Source organism: Camelus dromedarius, chromosome 20 (assembly GCF_036321535.1).
Source record: "Camelus dromedarius isolate mCamDro1 chromosome 20, mCamDro1.pat, whole genome shotgun sequence".
In the NCBI taxonomy this organism is placed as follows: domain Eukaryota; kingdom Metazoa; phylum Chordata; class Mammalia; order Artiodactyla; family Camelidae; genus Camelus; species Camelus dromedarius.
The window spans coordinates 13,164,038-13,184,992 of record NC_087455.1 but is presented as its reverse complement, the minus strand read 5'-3'; the positions used below and the strand labels follow the sequence as shown (position 1 = coordinate 13,184,992).

General features: G+C 40.9%; 1 protein-coding gene across 1 annotated transcript in view; it reads left to right on the top strand.

Annotated features, from left to right (window-relative positions):
* FER1L6 (fer-1 like family member 6) overlaps window positions 1-20,266 on the top strand; it is a 96,843-nt gene extending 76,577 nt beyond the window's left edge. Inside the window, exons 32-40 of the mRNA XM_010988770.3 lie at window positions 706-876; window positions 3,328-3,488; window positions 5,361-5,503; window positions 7,205-7,293; window positions 7,769-7,867; window positions 9,745-9,986; window positions 11,881-12,044; window positions 18,503-18,603; window positions 19,942-20,266. Of these exons, the coding sequence (XP_010987072.3) occupies window positions 706-876; window positions 3,328-3,488; window positions 5,361-5,503; window positions 7,205-7,293; window positions 7,769-7,867; window positions 9,745-9,986; window positions 11,881-12,044; window positions 18,503-18,603; window positions 19,942-20,125 (1,354 nt within the window). The 3' untranslated portion in view covers window positions 20,126-20,266. The remainder of the gene's footprint in view (window positions 1-705; window positions 877-3,327; window positions 3,489-5,360; window positions 5,504-7,204; window positions 7,294-7,768; window positions 7,868-9,744; window positions 9,987-11,880; window positions 12,045-18,502; window positions 18,604-19,941) is intronic.
* Window positions 20,267-20,955: the final 689 nt, after the last annotated feature.

Below are 20,955 nucleotides of genomic sequence, written 5' to 3'. Positions count from 1 at the left end.
TCTTCTAGGTTGTCCAATTTATTGCCATTTAATTGTTCATAGTGTTCTCTTATTTTCTTTTTTTTTTGTATTTCTGTGGTGTTGGTTGTGAATTCCAGTCTTATAATTCTGCACTCTTATGTTTTCCATCTTCAATAGGATTTTCATTTCAAATAAACCCAGCTGGTATTCCCTGATGAAGCAACAATGGAGGGGAAAGGGAATGGCAATTTATTGGGCACCAGTTAAATGCCTGGAAGTAAACTGTGTGCATTAAATAAACAATATCACATTTAACCACCGTGTTATTAATATAAAGAATATAGATTTATCCTCATTTACACATAAAGAAGCTGAGAGGGATTAAATAAGTTCCCCAAAGTTTTACAACCAGAGAGATGCTGATTCAAAAATGGAGATTGGAAACCAGTCCTGTCTGAGACCAAGTTCCAATGATTTTCTTCTTCATCTTGCTATGACCCTAGTTGAAGGTTGCAAGATGTGGCCCACGAAAGAGATGATTGGCTACGGGAAGTTGACATAAGAATTGGAAATTATTTGTATCTCAATGAAAAATTAAACCAGATAAATATCCATTAAGTATTAACTAGGTTGCTGATTGTTTACTGAGTTCGTATGAACTATAGGCAGGCAAAAAGTGAAACAGGGAGAAGTTTCCTGTATCTCCAAACGTTGATGCTCCTAAAGCCTCTGCTTGGATGGCAGGTCATTTGAGATCCAGGCCACGTTCCCAAAGGAGTCCCTGCTCTCTGTGCTGATCTACGACCATGACATGATCGGGACAGATGACCTCATTGGCGAGACCAGGATTGACCTGGAGAACCGCTTCTACAGCAAACACCGAGCCATCTGTGGCTTGCAGAATCAGTACGAGATGTAAGTCTTCCTCTGGTAGAGATGCTGTCGGTGTTCTGAGGATGCAGCCCATGCACTGGGAAGGCCAGTCAAGGCTCAGCTTTAATATCTCAGATGGGCTCCATGGCAGCAGGGCAGGTTTGGGGAAACTGCTCACTGCACTTGAGGGTATTTGGGATCGGGGAGGTGGTGTTGATTTGGATACCAGGGCAGGTTCTTCAAGAGTTAAAAGCTGGATTGTATTTGTTCACTCCATCAGCTGGGCCTGGTAGGCAGAGTTCCCAGTGGAGAATGATGCTACAAGAATAATTAATGTCACATAAATGCCAATATCCTAGTTAATTACAACTAACACTCATACAAAGCACTTTACATGGAGTATTTCATTTAATTCTCTCAAAACCCATTGAAGTGTTATCCCCATCTTACATGTGAGGGAGGAGCAGGTCCAACTGTCTCTCTGTTTATAAAGATTTTGAATTCTGCTTAATTTAAAAATGCAGATTACCAGCTTTATTTTTTTAAGTGCGATATATTTGATGCCTGAAAAAGAAAACCTCTTACAAATATCAACTAGGAAAATATAAAAACATCCATTAGATTTCCGTGGTGTAATTTTAGAAATATCTTTTCGGAATATTAAGTAATATAGATTCATTGTAGAAAATTTAGGAAATACAGAAAATACAAAATAATTCTCAAATTATTTTCCATAGAGATAACTGATGTAAAAAAATTCTGATATATTTCCTGTTAGTATTTTTTTGATGCTATTTTCTGCCAAAGTTGGACTCACAATATCCATGCAAGTTTGTAAGCTTCTTGTTGCATTTTTACCCCTGTATTATAAGTATTCTATCACACCATCAATTATTATTTTAATAGCTCTGTGGTGTTCCATTGTATGAAATTATTATAAAACGATATAACCAATTTGCCTTCCAGAGCTTTAGGACATTTATATTTGTCTTCTTTATTCTGTTAGAAATATTGCTGCTGTGAGCATTACCATACAAAAGCCATCACAAACCCCTCTGATAATTCATTCAGTATTCATCCAGAGACATGGATTTATTCCATTAAAAGGAATAAATTCCATTAAAAGGAATGCACACTTTAAAGACTTTTAATACATATGTCCAAATGGTTCTCCAGAAGGATTGGACCAAATTAAACTTTCATTAACATAGTCTGAGCATTTATTTCCTCCATGGCATGATTTTCAATGAGTCTCTCCTGCTGGCCTGTTCTTCTTTGAGCCCAGAAAGCCAGATCAGTTTTGGGACCCTAGTGAACGTATAAGCCTCCTGAGGGTCTTTACATCATTCTCAGGTACCTGAGAGGGTACCATTCAGAGAACGATTAGCTGTGCTCACTCTGAAGTCAGGAAAGGAAGTCACCGGCAAATATGGGGCATCTTTTGTTCAGAAGAATTTCCTGACAGTGGAAATAACAGGGACCAGAATAGGTTAGTCAGGGAAGTTGTAACCTTTGTTCACTGAAGTTTTAAAAATAGACAAGAGCACCTGTTTCTGGGGAAGCCTATGTATATGGCTCTGAGCATGGCTTGGATGATCTTTTCAGAATCCTCATATCACTGGCCCAATGTAGCAAAACTGCTTTATGTTCTGGTTTGTTTAAATACTTAAATTAGATTCTGATGAATCCAGTGTCCCAGGGAGCATTTCATTGCAAGTTAATAATTTTTAACCAAACAGCCAGTTTTTAAGGGAAGAAGGGTTTGGAAAGATTTAGAAACTCACCACCAATTAGAGAAATGGCACCTCAAGGCTTCCTGCCTGTGAGTAAAATCACATGAGTCTACCTATGATTTTTGGCAGAGGAGGAGAAAGGAAGAAAGAAGCAGAGAAACTGAAGGGATGAGTTAGGCTTTCCTGTTAGAATAAGTAGCTGTTCTGTTAGGGACAGAACAGAACAAAACAAAAACGACCTGCAGAGAAGTCCGTAGAGACAGAAAGCAGACTGGTGATTTCCAAAGGTTGTGTAGGGCGGGGGAATGAGGAGTTAGTGCTTAATGGGTGTTGGGTTTTCTTTTGGGGTGATGAAAATGGGAACTAGATAGACGTGGTGGTTGCACGATAATGTGAATGTACCAAATGCCAGCAAAGTGGTCAGCTTTAAAATGGTCAATTTTGTTATGTGAATTTCACTTCAGTTTTGGTTTTTTTTTTAGGGTGCATTTCTTTAAAAAAACAAAAAAACAAAAAAACTAAACCTACCTGCAAAGCAGGTCCTGCCTTTCTTACAAGCATACATATACAGAGGTTTTGACCAGAAAAGAGAAACCAAAAACAAAACAAAAATGAAAACACTAGCCCCAAGCATACAGAACGTCAAGTTAAACCTGAAGGAAAGCACACTCGCTCGTACTTAAGCAGCGCATTTATAGGGACCTCGGCTGTGGCTCCCGGGAGGTCAGGCCTCACCCTCTGCTCTTCCTCCACTTTTCAGAGAAGGATACAACGCCTGGAGGGACACGTCCAAGCCCACTGAAATCCTCACCAAGCTCTGCAAAGACAACAAGCTGGATGGGCCCTACTTTCGCCCTGGGAAAATACAGATAGGAAGCCAGGTCTTCTCTGGAAAAACGGTCTTCACTGAGGAGGACACTGGTAAGTCCCCATGACATATCCTGCTGATGTGGCTTTCTTCTGTAAAGCCTGCTTCTAGTGGTGGTGATGACTGGAGACAATGGTCATCTATGGTAAAAGTAATGCATGCTCATGGCAGAAAAAATGGAAGAGTAAGGAGGTGGATGAAATTACTCGTAGTCCCCCAGTGCAGAGATAAGCATGGTGCACGCTGCTATATTTCTTTACAGTGTGTGGTGTGTGTGCACACAGAATGTCACGTTTTTACATGGTTTAACATCTAGCATATAGTCTCATACTCTGCCTTTTCTCTTTCCAATAGATCATGACAATTCTCCTTTGTTCTTTGAAATGATCCTTGATAATATTCTATTTTATGGCTGTGACATTTATTCACATTGTGTCCAGATTTTGTAGTGACACTTACCACCACTGTGAACCTGCTTACACATATTTTTGCATATTTCTGATGCCTCTACACTACACGTCATGCAAGAAGAATTGTGTCAGAAGGTAGACAATATCTTAAAATGAATATTACATAAAATAACCAATTGGACACAGCCCAAATTACCCCCATAAGTGTTATACCAACAACTCTCCTATTTCAACACCAAGAAATAGATTTTTCATATAAGCAACATAGGAAGATCCCAGATAGGCTTTCCTAAATTTAGGATGAGGAAAAAAAGTCACCTTTACTTTAATGATACAGAACAATTCTTATACTGCCACCCCTGTCCATTTGATGCTCAAAAATTGCCTATACGTGGGGCAGTGCTTCTGATGCAATAAACCCCAGTTAAGTAAATGCTACAGGACGTTTTTAGACTATGTTGATCTCCCCACTTTGACACCAGGGTTTCTTTTTACCTTGTCCTTTTGACCCCAAGAACCTCTTAGAGGTTCGTGCATGCAGGGTTGTTGACATTTAGATAGTGTATTAATGATATTGATGAATTTCTGTTGAGAAAAATACTTTATCACAATATACTCTGAAGCCAATTTAGTCCCTTGGTCAGTAGTCTACATTTCATGATTAAACAATCTATTTGCCCACCAAAAATCTAAAATTATGTTCGTCAAGATCAGTTCTTGACTGATGAAACTTTATGACAGAGATTTAGTTCACTGATTTCTTGTTGATCCATATCAACTAGTACTGACCGTAATTATTGCTATTGGGAGATTTCTTTTGTGGACTTTTTTGAAAAACCAGGTTCAACTTTTCCTGTGTCAAATTAGGCCATTCTCAACTGTGTCAAGTAGGTTTTATTCTTTCAACAGCTTTTGTCTTGTTGGCGAGTACTATTTCTACTGATAGTTTTTTTTGTCATGAATTACTGCCTTTTGGGGGGAAGTGACAGATCAGAGAATCATTTCTGTGAGTGGGTGTTGGTAGGAGAGAAATCCCAAGCAATGATGAGAAGAGACAGAAGACACCCATGGGCACATATTGTGCCTGTTTTACCACGTTGCTTAGGGCCACCCTGGTCCCCCACGCCCTCTCTCACTGTGGTGCAAACAGTTTTATGTCTCCAGGACACATACTCTCTCTAGTCCCTTGAAGCCAAACTTGTGATTCATAGACTCTGAAGGGAGTCGCATACGTACACCAAGACCCTGACTGCTCTCCAGGTCTTCTTGTCGACCTATCTCATTTCCCACTCTCTCAACTTTCCACCTGTCTCCCCTTCCCACCATTCTACTCCCCACCTCCTTCCAGTCTCTCTTTGTCTTGTTTCTCTCTTACTGTCTATTCTCTCTCCCTGGTCCTTGCTATATTGAAATGAACCTTTAAGGGAGTGTTTAAAAACACACCTCACAGCCCATCACTGTCCCCTTACAGGAGCGCACATCTGACAAGTCTCTGTTTTTCTCTCTTCCATGCAGATGAGACGGTGGAGTCTTATGAGCACTTGGCCCTCAGGGTTTTACACTCATGGGAAGATATCCCGGAGGTTGGGTGTAGGCTGGTTCCTGAGCACATAGAAACTCGGCCACTCTACCACAAGGATAAGCCAGGAATGGAGCAGGTAGAGGCCAAAACAGTTCTGGTCCCAGTGGGAGTGTGCATCCTTGAGGAATGTGACTTCTCCTCTGAAAGTGGATCTTGTGCACCCCATAGCAATGGTTTTCAACCAGGGACAACCTTGCCCCTGCTACCCCGGACATTCAGCAGTGTCTGAAATATCTTTGGGTGGGTAGGGCAGCTAATGGTGGCTACTGGGTAGAGGCCAGAGATGCTGCTGAACATCCTATTCTGTAAAAGACAACATCCCACATCAAAGAGTTATTCAGCCCAAAACAACACTGAGGTTGAGAAACTTCCCTAAAGTCAGAGTTGGATTTACTGCTTTTTCCTTTTTATGATTTGAGTTAGCCAACTCTTTCAGAAGAATCCTGACATTTGAGAAACTTCAAAACCCATCTGATATGGCCAAGACCTTGTCCAAAATCTATCAGTAACCACACAGCCCACTAGTTTTCCCAGAGAAGCAGTAGATGGAGGCTTGCCTTGAAGAACTGGCAAGAAAAAGCTGCATGGGAAAAATAGAGATCTGGGTTACAAATTAGAAGGGAAGAGAAGACAAACTTTAGCTAAAAGCCTTTGATGTCCTAGGCCCTTTACATAATCATCTCGCCTCATTAGGATGGCCATTGATTTATTTATCCAAATTGTGGCCATTCTGAGAGTGAAAAAGGACACTATTAATAATTAAGCTGATACAAGAGACACACACCAGGATTTTCCTAGACAAACAGGAGTGTGTGGGTCACCTTACCCTCATTTCTTAACACAGCTGCATGATGGAATTATTATGATCCTGACTTTTAAGCTGAAGAATTGAGGTTCAGAGTGTTTAAGTAACTGGCTCCAAGTTACTCTGCTGGTAAGTGGTAGAGCTGGGATTTAACCCAGACAGTCTAAGTCCCTTCCCAGCTCTGGACCCATTCACTGTGTAACTTGGACAAAGCACAGGAGCTTGGCTGTAATAGGCCAGGAACACCCACACTGCTATCCCCCCAGTGCTGGGGCATGAACTTCATGATAGCATGTGTCAGGGAACGTCTTGGAAGGATAAACTTTCATCAGCTGTAGGAGCTTATGATTATTTCCTAAGATTTACCACCAGATGTTTGAAATCTTTTGTGCACTGTTATCCTTCACTTTATCTTCAGATGTGACTTCTTGATTAAAGGTGCATGTAAATGACTCTTTGCAGAAACCTTGGAATATAATCCTCCATTGAATTGGCTCTTCTTTTCCAAAACACTGACTCTGCTTACATTGTCCCTTCTCATGGAAATTCTCTTTTTTTTTTTTTTAAATAACCAAAGCCCCATGGGCAAGATATTTTCTCATTTGCCAAGTAGGAGTGGCAACATCTACCTAATGGGGATATTGGGAGAATGAATGAGCGCATGCTTTTCAAGTGCATAACACTGTGTCTACACATAGTAGGTTCTCAAGGTTCTCAAGTAGTAAAGTGTTGTTAATCCTTCCCTTCCTCTTGATATATGCTCTAATTTTTAATAAAATATAAGTTCTGTCTTTGTCAACAAATATTCTAAATATAACATGGATAATATCCATATATTGTATTATATGTACCTAATATCCATTTTCTAGGAAAGGGATCTGTTAAAACCATGAACAGTCAGTTGTCAATGTGGTAACCACCAACCCCCTGCCAAAAAAAAGAAGCTAACGAATGTCTTCTTTTCTTAACAAGGGCCGCCTGCAGATGTGGGTGGACATGTTTCCCAAAGACATGCCTCAGCCTGGCCCTCCTGTTGACATTTCGCCAAGGAAACCCAAAGGGTGAGTAAGCTGAAGCCCCACGTTCAAGGAAAGAGAGCATGGTTGCAGACTAAAAGATCGTGACCTTTGATCAGGTGTCTGGTACATGACATTGGCCAATTGACACCTGCTAATCATGCCTCACTTTCCACCTGGCCGCCAATTACAGGAGGGGCTGAGTGGTGGTGATAAGTCATTGAGGTGGTGATTGAAATGGCGGCCCCTGTCTTGTGGTAGGAGCCACTGAGTTTCAACATTCTTCAGCATTCTGAAAAATGTTGGTTAATGGAAGGAGGATCTGCTCCGAGAAGTTCATGTCCCTGGTGATTTCAGCTGGGACACTTGGTTTTGATAGAACGATGACTTTAAGTACTGATATTTTTGAACGTGGTAAATTGAGGAAGTTTATGGATTCAAAGCAATACCAGAATCACACAGACACCAAGAGACTCAGCTTTCAAGGTCTTCAACCTAAGTCTGCTTTCCCTTTTGCCAGATATGAACTGAGAGTAACCATCTGGAACACAGAAGATGTCATTTTAGAGGATGAGAATATCTTCACAGGACAAAAATCAAGTGATATTTATGTTAAAGGGTAAGATCATCAACAGCCTCCCTTTCCTTCCCGTCCTCACCTCTTTAATCCCCCAAGTAAACCTATGCTTTGGGGAAGATCCTCCACCCACATACCACAGAAGGAGTCCATCTTACTTAGCCTTCTTAGATAAGGTCACTTTCTTTGTCAGATATTTGTCTTAGTCATTATGCTAAGAACGATTATCTCATGAAAACATTTTTGTGAGGGAATCTTATTATATAAACATCTCTTTCAGTTAAATGGTAGATGCGTAAACTTTTTAAGTGACATTCCAAATACCCTTACACCAGAAGGAACTATCGAGGTATAGTTCTATTGATGAAAGGTTAGGTGTTAAGAAAAATTATAAGCCCAAAACAAAAGCTAAAATTTACACCTTCCTGTTTGCTAGTTTTACTGATTGAAAACAGAAACCAACCTAGGACTCAGGAAACTAAGCATTTTGTCTCTCTCTCTTGTATCTTGGCTATAATACAAATGCCTTTGTAGGCTTTCTTTCAGCCCCTAGTCAGGGAGGGAGATGAGGTGGCAGGTAATCAGAAACAAAAGTGATGTAAACATGTACCCTCAGATAAAACTCATCTCAGAAGCAGGAAACTCATCTCAGTCTTGTCTTGGTATCTCTTTGATACCTTCTTCCTCACTGACACTCCCATTTCTAATCTGCCAATACGTCTTGTTCACCCACCCAAATAGCTGTCAGCTCCATCCATTCTCTCCCTCTTCACCACACCACCATCACTGTCTTCTCCTCCGCCATCTCTTGCTGGGGCCATTGAAATCCCACCATCCTCTTCCCTCCATGACTGTAGCTCCATGAAGGCAAGAACCATCTCTGTTTGCTCCCCGCCACTCCCCTAGCATTGAGCTCACTCCTTGCCTCATACCAGACACCACACATCTATTGGTTGACCAAGCACCATCTTTAGCTGAATAATTGTGTCCATACCCCAGGTGGTACCACTCCTCTGGGGAGAGAAGGATCCTTACTCCCACTGCCCCAGGGTGGGTTGGGATGGGGGGAGGGCGATCGGCTTTCAGAAAACAAGTGGTTTGGCATTATCAGTTAGCTTGAATTAGAAGTCCCTATTTTCTCAATAATTAATTCACTATGAGTAAAGTACTAGGAGGAGATGTATTCGCTGTAGCTTACTTTATAGCGGGCATGGATGAGAAAGACCAGATAATGAACACAATAGATCACTTGGAGTATGCAAAGCATTCTACATCTATTATCTCATATAATTCCTTAGAATTCCTATGAACTAGATACTGTCATTGCTTCCATTTTCCAGATGAAACAGAGGCACAGAGAGGTTACATAACTTATCTGTGGCTGCACAGTTAGTAAGGGGTAGAGCCAGGTGGGTGCAGTCACTCTCCTACCCCACACGCCACACTGATACAGGCCTACTGGGTCTTTGAGGCCCAGAACCAGAGGGGAGGAGGTCAATTACAGGCTTGATGTCACGGGTCTAAACCAGGCCAGCTTTAGAGGCCTCAATGTAGTGGGTGCAGAAATGGCACCCCTTGCACAGAAGGCTCCCAGGGTCAGAGGAAATAGACTATACTTTCATTTCACATTTCCTGCATTTTTCCCTCCTTACTGCATGGGGCTTCAGATCTGCCCAAGGACAACTGAAGGCAGTTCCCCAACCTGACTTAGAATGAGAGTCTTGTTTCTGGTTCAGACCCTTCGATCCTGATTTACCTCTTTCAGATTCAATGGACACTTCCATCCGAATCGAACTTATATCATCATTTTAAAACCATGATCCATGACCACAAGGAAACTAGTTAAAAATCACTGTTGATTATACTGATGCCTGAATAATGGGCCCTGAGTGTTTCATTCTTTTTCTGTCTTTGCTCAGGTGGTTAAAGGGTTTGGAAGACGACAAGCAGGAGACAGACGTGCACTACAACTCCCTGACTGGCGAGGGGAACTTCAACTGGCGCTTTCTGTTTCCATTTCAGTATCTCCCAGCCGAGAAGCAAATGGTCATCACCAAGAGGGAGCATATCTTTTCCTTAGAGAAGACGGAGTGTAAGACGCCTGCTGTGCTGGTGCTCCAGGTTTGGGACTTTGAAAGGCTGTCCTCAGATGACTTTCTGGGTAAGCCATTGGCTTCCTCAAGCTCACATTAATGTTAAGGGTTTTGTCCCAGCTCCTGGAGAGCTTGGTCTGAGTTAACCACAGGGATAATAATCTTGATACTACTTATGATAGCAAAATATTGAAACACTCCAAATAGCCATTACTAGGGAATTGGCTCGGTAAGTTATGGGGCATCCCTACGGTGGAAGATACATCTTCAAACAGACTTATGTTGAGCTTTGCTCTACCGCTAAGAGGCTGTGAATTTTGAACTGATTGCTGGTCTCTTCTGTACCTCAGTTGTAAAATGGGGATAATAGTATCACATGCCTCAGAAGGGAGCTCTAAATGTGATACTGCAATTTTTTTTAAATGGGAGGAGGGTATAGCTCAGTGGTAGAGCAGGTGCTTAGCATGCACGAGGTCCTGGGCTCAATCCCCATTACCTCCATTAAAATAATTATATATATATACACACACACACACACATACACAAATAAAAATAAACCTAATTACCTCCCCCAAAACAATTTTTTAAAAACTTAAAAAAATATATTGGTGCTGACCAAAGAAAAGCCTCAGATCCCCACTGAAAATGAAAGTTTCACTTCTCAGAAAAACGCACATGCATGAATTTATGCATACTGCTTCAGAGGCTCCAGACACCTTCTAAGGTCCAGTCACCAAGGTCAGGTTCAGACGCCTGGCTCTCAACACTCCCAGGAAGATCTGAAGACTGAGAGACCCTCCCTTTCCTGCAGTCTCTATTTCTCCTGTTGAGTCAGGGAGGGGAGCCAGTGCTTCATACACAGTAAGCATTCAGTAAGTGATAACCCTGCCGCCATTAAAAATATTAGAATATTTAATGATTTGGATAGTTATGCAGGGTGCACTCAGTGGAAAAAAGAGCACAGAAAAAAATCCCCCTTCGGTTAAAAATACATTTATATAAGAAAAAGAGATAGAGATAGAGATCGCCCAAGAGACAGAGAGATAGACTAACGTAAGGGTATGAACTAGTAAGTAGAGCAATGGTCAACTTTTGGGGGATGAGATTAGAGAAAATGTTTCTATTAATTTTTTGCTCATGTGCATGCTCTAAATGTTCAAGTTAACAAATACTACTTTTGTAATAGGGAAAGGCTATTGAAGAGAGAACATTCACATGGCACTATCTTACTCTGCCTTAGATTCACTCGCTGAAGATACATTGTTGAAAGCTAGTGACTACAACAAAAAAGCAGCAGACTCACAGATACAGAGAACAAACTAGTGGTTCCCAGTGGGAGGGCAGGGGCAGCATAGGGGTGGGGGAGTGGGAGGTACAAACTATTGGGTGTAAGATGGGTTCAAGGGGAATATAGCCAATATTTTGTAATAACTGTAAATGGAAAGTAACCTTTAAAAATTATATAAAAATTTTGTTAAAAATTAAAGAAAGAGAAAATACATTGTTTAGAGCCCACTAAAGTCCTGGAGAGGAGCTACCAAGACAGTAAGACTTAGTCCCAGGCCTGGAGGATTTTAGTGGACTCAAAGTGGTGTTGGGGGGGGAAAGGTTCTTATCGGCTGATCTGTGCCAAGCCAGGGAAAGGCTCAAAGGATAGGCAAGTAATCCAGGCGGTCCTCAGGGAGCAGAGAAGAGGGGCAGCAGATGACACCTGAAACAAGGGCTTGAAAGTTCCATATTGGTAGCTCTGCCCTTGTCTTCTGCCTGCTGCCACATTATTAATGCTTTAAATGCACCAGACATGCCTTGGTCATATTTGTGCCCCCAACACCTAGCACATGCTGTTGAACCCATGTGGTCCTGACTGAATGACTGGTGAGGGGATGGATGAACAGGTGGGTGAATGAGGATGATGATGGCTTTTAACGCCCTCCTATAACCGTTAAGGGCATCTCTTCACAGGCTCCCTGGAAATGAACCTCAATAGCTTCCCCCGAGCAGCTAAGTCTGCCAAAGCCTGCGATCTCACCAAGTTTGAAAATGCAAGTGAGGAGAGCAAGATTTCCATATTCCAGCAAAAGCGTGTGCGGGGCTGGTGGCCTTTCGCTAAAAGCAAAGAACTCACAGTAAGTGACAACTGTAGGAGATAAGGGGGGGTGGGCGGCAAACAGGGGACCTCATGCTCTTTAAATGAGTCATTTTGTAAACTTCGAGTCAAATGCCTTGAAATGTCATAGAGCCCTTCAGGGCAAAGTTTCTGCTGAGAAGCAAGAATTTTGAAAAATTTATAAATGCATTAAGACTTCCATATTTCACCATCCTTGATTTAATAGTGATCTATGTCAGGGTAGTTTTCTATCTTCTTGGCTTGAACTTATGCCCCTGGCATTATTTTTTTCCCCAACATTTCTTGAAATTATGCATAAAGTCCTGGCTAATGTACCATTTTAATGCAACTGCTTCATCCCTTCACCCTCAAACGCAAGACTCAATTTAAAAAGTGATCTATCCTTTTAAAACTTCCTTGAGGGGATGACAGCAGAAAGCAGAGCCATTTACTCCATTCTCTGCCTTGCCAGCCTGGTCCATATTATGTGTCACGTGCTATAGGAATTCAGACCTTTCACAAATAGTGGGAAGAAAGTTTCTCCTGCTCTTTTTTTCAGCACCCCCTCCTCTCTGCCACCGTCACTCCTCTGTAAGGGAGGGTGGATGGTCCCTCCTTTACAGACGTGGTAGAAAGTTGGATGATCCCAGGATAAAATAGTGTAATGGAAAACCTCAGCCTCGGGTCTGTCACTTCCTAAGGTACTTCCCCTCCTCAAGTCTCAGGGTTGGTTTTATTTTTATTTTCCTCACTTAAATCCAATAGACTACCAGTTACTTCTCCAGCAAAAATGAGCTATTTGAGATCAGTGAAGAATTGCCATTTGAGGTCTGCAACCATGGCTAGCCACGGGCAAACCTCCAGCAACAATGGACAGGAGAACTCTTTTATAGAGGGGAAGAGGAAGTTGGGAGCCCTAGAGTAAACAGAGTCCATGGCTTTTCATTGGCTGCATCATGACTGTCTCTCATTGGCTGGAGAAAAGAGAAACTCTTCTTCCCATTGGGCTCTGCTATCAGCACCTCCTTCTGGCCTCTCAACTCTATTTTAATTGAGGTTTCTGTTCATTCATTTTTAGTTTCTGTGTCTATAGAATGAGTAGCTTCAACTGGGTACCTCCAAGATGTGCTTCCAGTAAAGACATTTTCTAATTCCAACTCTGTATGAACTCCCCTCCCGTCCCTTGAAGCCAGCAGTCAGAACATTGTTATCCTCTTATTCCAATTACCAGCAGCCAGGAGGGATTTGCTTATGGGCACTACCACCTGCCAGGCTTATTTTTAAAGCTGCTTATCTGTATAGCCAAGCAGTGTAATTTAGATATTTGGATCACACAGCTCCTAGTGTGGAATATGGCTATCTCCTAAGTGAAAAACAGCTCCAAGTGCAATTGCAAAAGAATGAGTACCCTTGGGAGAAGGAAAGGGAATATGCATTGAGCATATTCTTCATGAAACATATTCTTCATGAAATCTACAGATTTTATGTGCATTATCCTACTAAAAGCAACCTTTAAAGAAATAACTCGGTTAGGAGATAGAGATCAGGTTTCTTTTACAGGTTAATCTCACAAGTCTACAGTTAGGTTGCCCAGGTATGTCCCAAAAGCATAACAACTAAAATTAAAAGGGAGGTTTCTTTGCCTCCAGTTCAGTGTGAAAAACAACCATCAGCATTTACTATGGCTAGACACTCACAGGCGAGGGGCTGAAGGTCAACCATCAATAAGACACATTCTTGCCATCCATAAGTTCACAGCTTAGCTGAAGAGGCTGGTAGACAGACAAATTATCTAAATAGTATGTGGCAAATTCAGATTCTCCAGGAGCAGAGAGGGGAGGTATTTTTTTTAAGACAAAGTGTATAATATGCATTTATAGGAAATTTGAAAGACACAAAAATGTCGAAAGGAAGAAATAGCATCCATATGCACATAACCCAAAGAAAGCTGTTGCTAACGTTTTCACTAGTCCCAACATGCGTAGATTTTGGTTAATTTCGTAGTATAGCTACATTAAAAATAGTGCCTTATTCATTTTGCTTTACAAGGTGTTACAATGAGCATTCCCCTAAATTTTATTATGAATATTATTATTAACTCTGTATTCTCAAAATAGAAATACCAGTTTAATTATGTATTTTTCCTCAACATATATTCATTTTAAAAATTTAAGCATGCAGAGAAGTGGAAAGAATAGGACAGTGATCAGCTATATATTTACCATCTAGATTCAACATTTGTCAATATTTTGCTATATTTTGTCTATATATGTGAATATATGGATGTGACATATATATAGTACACACACACACACACACACACACACACACACAGGCAGAACCACTTAAGAGTAAAATGTAGACATTCTGACACCGTACACCTAAATAGTTCCATATGTATCTCCTGAGAGTTAGGATACCCTCATACAGAACCACAGTGCCACCATCACATGTAGTTTAATAATTATTGCCTAATATAATTTGATTATCTGTATCATACTCATTTCTTCATCTATAACAAGGATGTCCCATTGTCCTCAAAATGTATTTTATAGCTGTTTTTAAAAAAGAACAAGGTTCAGTCATGGTTGATAAGTTGCTTTTGCTTATTATAGCTCTTTGATCTATCTTATTTTAGAACAGTCCTCCACCCCATTTTTTCCCACAGGACATTATTTGATGAGGCTACACCTGATTTATCTGGTTGCTTTCTCGTGATGTAATTCATCTTGTTCTCTATACCCTGTTTTTCCCGTGAACTGGAAGTTAGGTACAACAGCTTTACCAGGTTCAGGTCGAGCATTTTTGGCAAGCATACTCACTACGTGATGTTGCTTACTTCATACTGAATCACATGCCCTCGGATGGCCGCATGGGCAGTGAGGCTGTGTTTGCTCACTTCACCGCTTTGGTGACCATGAGATCGCTTCATTGAGAGAAGGTATATTTTCTCCTTTGCTATTAGCAAGTGACCAGTGGGGTGACAGTTTGGCACCGTGGAAAATTCCTGCTCTGCCGCCACTTCTCACCCAGTGATGATCTGGATTAATTATTTCATTGGTGCTGCAAAATGATTTTTCTAACCCTTTCTTCCTTCTTTCCATCCATATTTATCTATCTATCCATCCATTCGTCCATCTATATACCTACCTACCTACCTAATCTATCCACCTTTCTATCCATCCATGATCTATTTCTTATCTATTGTCTCTGATTATATAGTTCTTTTTTTCATTTATCAGTTAGCATTCATGTGTTAAAAAGAGCTTTCTCTCATCAAATGGGAATATATCATAGTCACCACCTCCCCTAAGAAAAAAAATGCAGGATAAACTTAATTCTCTCCATTATCTACCAAGTTCTGAATCAGGAATTGGTGTTAAGAATCACCTCTAGTGATGATAAATGAGATTTTTTTCCCCTCTTGCTTTATTTTTCTTTGTATCATCATGGACTTATGAATTTAAAAATCCATGTTCACTGAAAGGAAAAAGTATAATCACTCAGTAGCAAAAAAGACCTCTTGCACCCAGATCCTGGTTTCTAAATACCAGTTCCTACTAAAAGAAACCAGGCATCTCTGGAGAAATGGTGAACTCCAGGTCTGGGGCAGATAAATGCAAGATAAGTCTGGGACACCTCATTGTGACAGACAGGACAATTTGAACATGCAAAAAAATAATAACTATGCTTTGTGTGTTAAAGCTTTTTCTGAGTTTTGAATTATTTCCTTAATTTAGCTACCCAGAATTGGAATTCCCAAGTCTAGAGGTATGACTATATATGGTAATACGCACACACTCACACACACATATGTATGTGGGCATGTACATATGTGTGTATATATGTATACGTATGTGTGTATGTATGTGTGTATTCCTCTTCCTACAGGAGTTTGCCAGCGTACATCCCCACCATTAATGCATGAGAATGCCTCATCTCATGCAAGTGCAAGGTGTCTTTTAGGAAGCAATAGTTATCGCTGAAGAAGGCAAGTCCTTCCTGAACACAGTCACTTCTCAGCCTCCCCCAGCATCCACTCTCCAGGCTCAGTGAGGTTTGAAGCCCATAAACAATGGATGCAATACAACAAAGCCAGTCTTTTCAGGACCTTCCCTTATCATTTTCTTCCATCCATAGATGTCATTAGGTTAACAGATAGTTTCTCAAACTGTCCGCTTTTTCTAGCTCTGATTTCAAGTTACATTTGGAGCATATTATTAGCTTAAGACCTCTCCTTGGTGCTTGGTTGAATACTGATGATTGAAATGGGACATGGAACCCTCTGTGTGGAGAGATATGGAATGAGGAGCAAAGCCTATCAAAATATGTCAGTAAACACCTTCCCCCTGCCGCCTTTGTGATACCAGAGAACTGCTTTGCGACCACTCAGGCAGAGCTGTGACAATGGGGACAAGGTTCTTCATGATATTAACTCATGACTCCTGTGCCTCAGGCAGAATTCATTTCATATTCTCTGCCTCTTTTTCCCCTTTGCATTTTTTTTTCCTGTGGGAATATGGTCTGTGGGACTTATCTGGCTATTTTCTGAATGGGCAGAATATATTTCTCGTTAAATTATGTGTTTCTGTCCATGAAACAGTGTTGAGGTTAACAACTATAATTGTGCAAGTGTTTACTATTCACCAGGCACTGGGTTGAGCACTGTGTATGTATTCTAGCGTTTATTTTTCAAAGCAACCTTCTGGGGTACATGCTCTTAACATCCCCAGTTGGGAGGCAGCCTACTATAATGGAAAGAGCATGAGCTTTGGAATCATACAGACCTTGGTTCAAATTCCAGTTGGTTGGCTTATTACCTATGTGACCTTGAGGAAGTTATTTGATTTTTATGACTTCGTTTCTCCATCAATAGAAAGGAGACCTACTTCGCTTGCTACTGTGATAGATAGACAGATGATAGATAAAAAGAACAAACCTGGGACCAAATGGGCATTCAATAAATCATTGCAATCACAGTTAGGGTTATATTACTATTACTGTACTGTAGCTAGATGTGTAGCGGAGTGACAAGAATGGATAGACGCTTTGGATTCTTTCCTGGTTTTCAAATACTTCCTGAGTGCCTTTATGTGCAAGTCATTGCCTGCGGAGCCAAGATTTCTCAATAGGATTGAAGAGTACATATATGCATATTTTTAAGGAACATTTCTGGGCCATAGGAATTTAATGCCTTCTGAATTGGGTCATGGCACTAGTCTAATGAATGGATGAGACCACTTAGATTTGAACTCATGACTTCACTTGTAGTAAAAGCCCACTGCACTTCTCTCCTAATTCAGACAATCCTGCCACTGCCTCTCCTCTCCAGCTTCAACCTCACCCCCACATACTCCACTTCTTTCTCATTTTCTCCCATGATTACATTTTCATGACAGCAAGTAATCAAACCTGTCTGTTAAGAAGTCCTGGCTTTTTCAGGGTGAACAGATAAGTTAACATAAGACCATTGGTTCATCAGAATCTTAGATCTTCTTACTGGGGTAGAAAATCAGCTCTGCCTCAGAAGTCAGGTAATGCCCCTGCACATATGATTCAGAAAAGACAAGCTTTAACGGCGATCATAGGTGCTAAAGTACTTTGTTGCTGCAGTGAGTCTCCTCCCAGTTCTGTGTCCCTCCTATCACCTTGAATCTTGAGCCACAAAACCAAAGGAGGCAGGAGAGAGACAGGGCGTTTTCTACCAAGAATGGCAGCTCCAGGAGATCAAGGACCCTATTTTTCTTAACTGTTAAGTCCCCGGGGCCTAGAATAGTGCCTGGCATATAGGGGGCCCCCCAAAATTAATGAATGAACAAGAAAGGATGACTCTCACCTTTTGCAGAGGTCCTGTCTCATCCTTTGATAACCCAAGACTTACATCCCTGCCACTAACTTTGGCACAATAATCTGAAGAAGCTTATGACTCAGTTTTCAAACTAGAGATGCTGTTTCTTATTGAGGGAGGAGAAGGAGAGAGAATGCTAATAAAAGGATAATTCCAAAAGACTTAGAGGGGACAACAGAAACAAGGAAGGATGACAGAAAAGTCACTTGGCAAATGTAGGGCCATACCCACCCATCTCCTCTTGAGAGTCATTGACAGAGAAGACGGTGTCAGATTCAAAAGGGTTCTGCCACTCAAATAATTAGTCCACTTTCTGATGACTGTGTTCTATAATTCATATTACTCCTGCAGATATTAATAGTACATGTGGCTGAGTATGTGTGTGTCTCTGTGTACCTGTGGGACCCTCTCTTGTCACAAAACTTCAAGAGTAACATCATTTCAGGGCCTTTGTTATCTGTCCTAAAAATGGCTTATCTCAAGACTAAAAAGCTATTTCCTCAAAATAAAACAGCAGGATAGTCAATCCTTCCTGATTTCCTCCCATGTGATAACACTTCTTCTAGAAGGTTGGCATTGCCCCCAGTAGTTCTTTGTGACTAGAAACTGAGAATTTTGTCTTTGTGTAGGGCAAGGTTGAAGCTGAGTTCCACCTTGTTACGGCAGAAGAAGCTGAGAAAAATCCTGTTGGAAAAGCCCGAAAGGAACCAGAGCCCCTGGCTAAGCCCAAGTAAGTGAAGCCATAGGGGAAGCATCAGAAACAGGAAAGGCCCTTTGTGGTCCTCATATCAGAGGATGAAGGCTTTCTCCAGAGGAGCCCTCTGGGAGAAGTGAGAGATGAGGAGGCAGTCAATAGGTACCATCCAATCCATGTAGCTTTTTGTTTCTGTAATTGAAAAATATTCTAAAAGCATTACAGAGTCTGTGGCAAATGGAGAGAGCACATTTCTATAATACTAGCACATAAGCATTTGAAGAATAATTTCATAATTTTTTCTACTAATTTTTTCATGTGCATGTGAATTTCACGTGAATTTTTTTTCTATTCTCTCTCTACTCATGCATACAAACTGTCTTCATGTTTCATTTATCCTTTGCTGGAAAATTTTGCTTCATTGCCATAGTTGTCAGAATTAGGATTTTTTAAATGGCTGTGGAATAGTCCAGACTTGATGCCCGTAATTGAGTCGGTTGCCACCCCATAACTGGATATTTAATTTACTTCAAACTTTTTCCCATTATTATAAGATAGTGAAAATGTTTCCTCTTTATAAATTACTTTAAAATAAAATAAATTTCTAGAAGTAGAATTACTAGCAGAAACGGTCACCCTATTCAAGTTAATCCATGGTTATATATCAGTTGAAAAGTAGACATATATAGATATGAAATATGTACACAAACCCTTTCAAATTATGTTAATCTTATGCCTCCCTGGATCCCAAGTGTCTCATATGAGTGAGTGGCCCTTCTCTGTACTTCCCTTTCATCTGTCATAATTTTAGGAACATAATGGGTGCTTCATTAATTCAAAATTTATTAAGCTGCTGCAATGTGTACCTCAAAAAAAAAAAAAAAAAACACCCAAGAAATATAAGACATAAATTCTGCCTGCCAGAAGCTTTCAGTTTAGGGAGAACACACAGACTCATAAAATAATTATCAGAGTGTGGAAGACAAATATGGTAGGTTCAGAAAGGAGTTAAGTCAAGCGATCGGTGAGATAGGAATTAAGAAGAGGGGTATCGTTACAAACTGGGGTGATCAGCACCGGCTTCATGGAAGCGACGGGGCTTGAGCCAGACAGGGTTCGACAGACAGAGGGCCCTCAGACCTCTGGCTGGGTTCTAACTAGACTCTCGCCCTCCTCCAGACCAACCTTTAAAATGATGAGAAATCATCATCACCCACAGTGTTAGCCTGCTTCTGCTTCAAGGCACCTCCCATTCCCAGGCCTCTCTTTGTGGCCTCCCAGAAAGCGGGCGTCGGAAGTACTTCTTGAGGTCTTGAGATTCCTATGTATTGACAACACAGCCCCTCCCATGTTCTTCTCTCGCTTCCTCCTCAGCCGCCCGGACACCTCCTTCTCCTGGTTCTTGAGCCCCTTCAAGTGCATATACCACCTTATCTGGAGGAATTACAAGAAGTACATCATCATCGGTTTCATTCTGATCATCCTCATCATCTTCCTGGTCCTCTTCATCTATACCTTGCCTGGAGCCATCAGCCGCAGGATCGTCGTGGGCTCATAGAGAGATGGGAAAGGAGCAGTCCCTTTCTACTCCAACCTCTGCCACCATCTTTCCAATTTAAAAGCCTTAAGTCATGTTTTTCCCCACAGGCAGCATAAAATCATGGTTCATTCATCCCAGAGTAATCAATGGTGACCTCAAATTAACCCAGATGAATGTTTTCTTTATGTAATTGGTTTTATTCTGAGAAGTTTAATTCTGGGTCTGAGATTTTATTAGAATTACTCTCCTTTAAATAAAATTTTTACTGCAAATAGACTGAAAATATTTTAGCAAGTTACTAGATATTTAACCTGTGCCATATATGTAAACCTTGTTTGTTTGATCCTTACACTTTACAGAACACATTCACTTATTCAGGCTGAGAAACTGGCTTGGAGAAAATTTTATATAAATTACCTAAAATACTTGATTGTTTAAATTTCCATCTAGAGATGAGAGGTTGCTGGCTTTCCATTAAAATAAATGCTTGTAGAATGTGCTCAGTTCTGGAGAAATCCCTTGGAATTTATGCTCTATGGCAATTTCCAAGTGGGGATTTTAGGAATATGAAATATGATTTTGTGTATGGGATAGGGAGCCCCATGGTACTAGTAATAATTCTCTTTAGCCAGATATAGTCTCCACCAAATATGGTGCTCCCCAGACCGTGACAGGAATAACCATCCTTGGCTTAGTCTCACCATCATATGTGGTAGGTTCAGTCATGACTCTCAAGCATAAATTAATTTCAAAAGCAGTCTTAGAAACAGTCTCCTGGATTTCCAGTCGAAATGGCGGAGTAGTAGGACCATGAGTTCACCTCTCCTCATGACTACAATAAAACCACA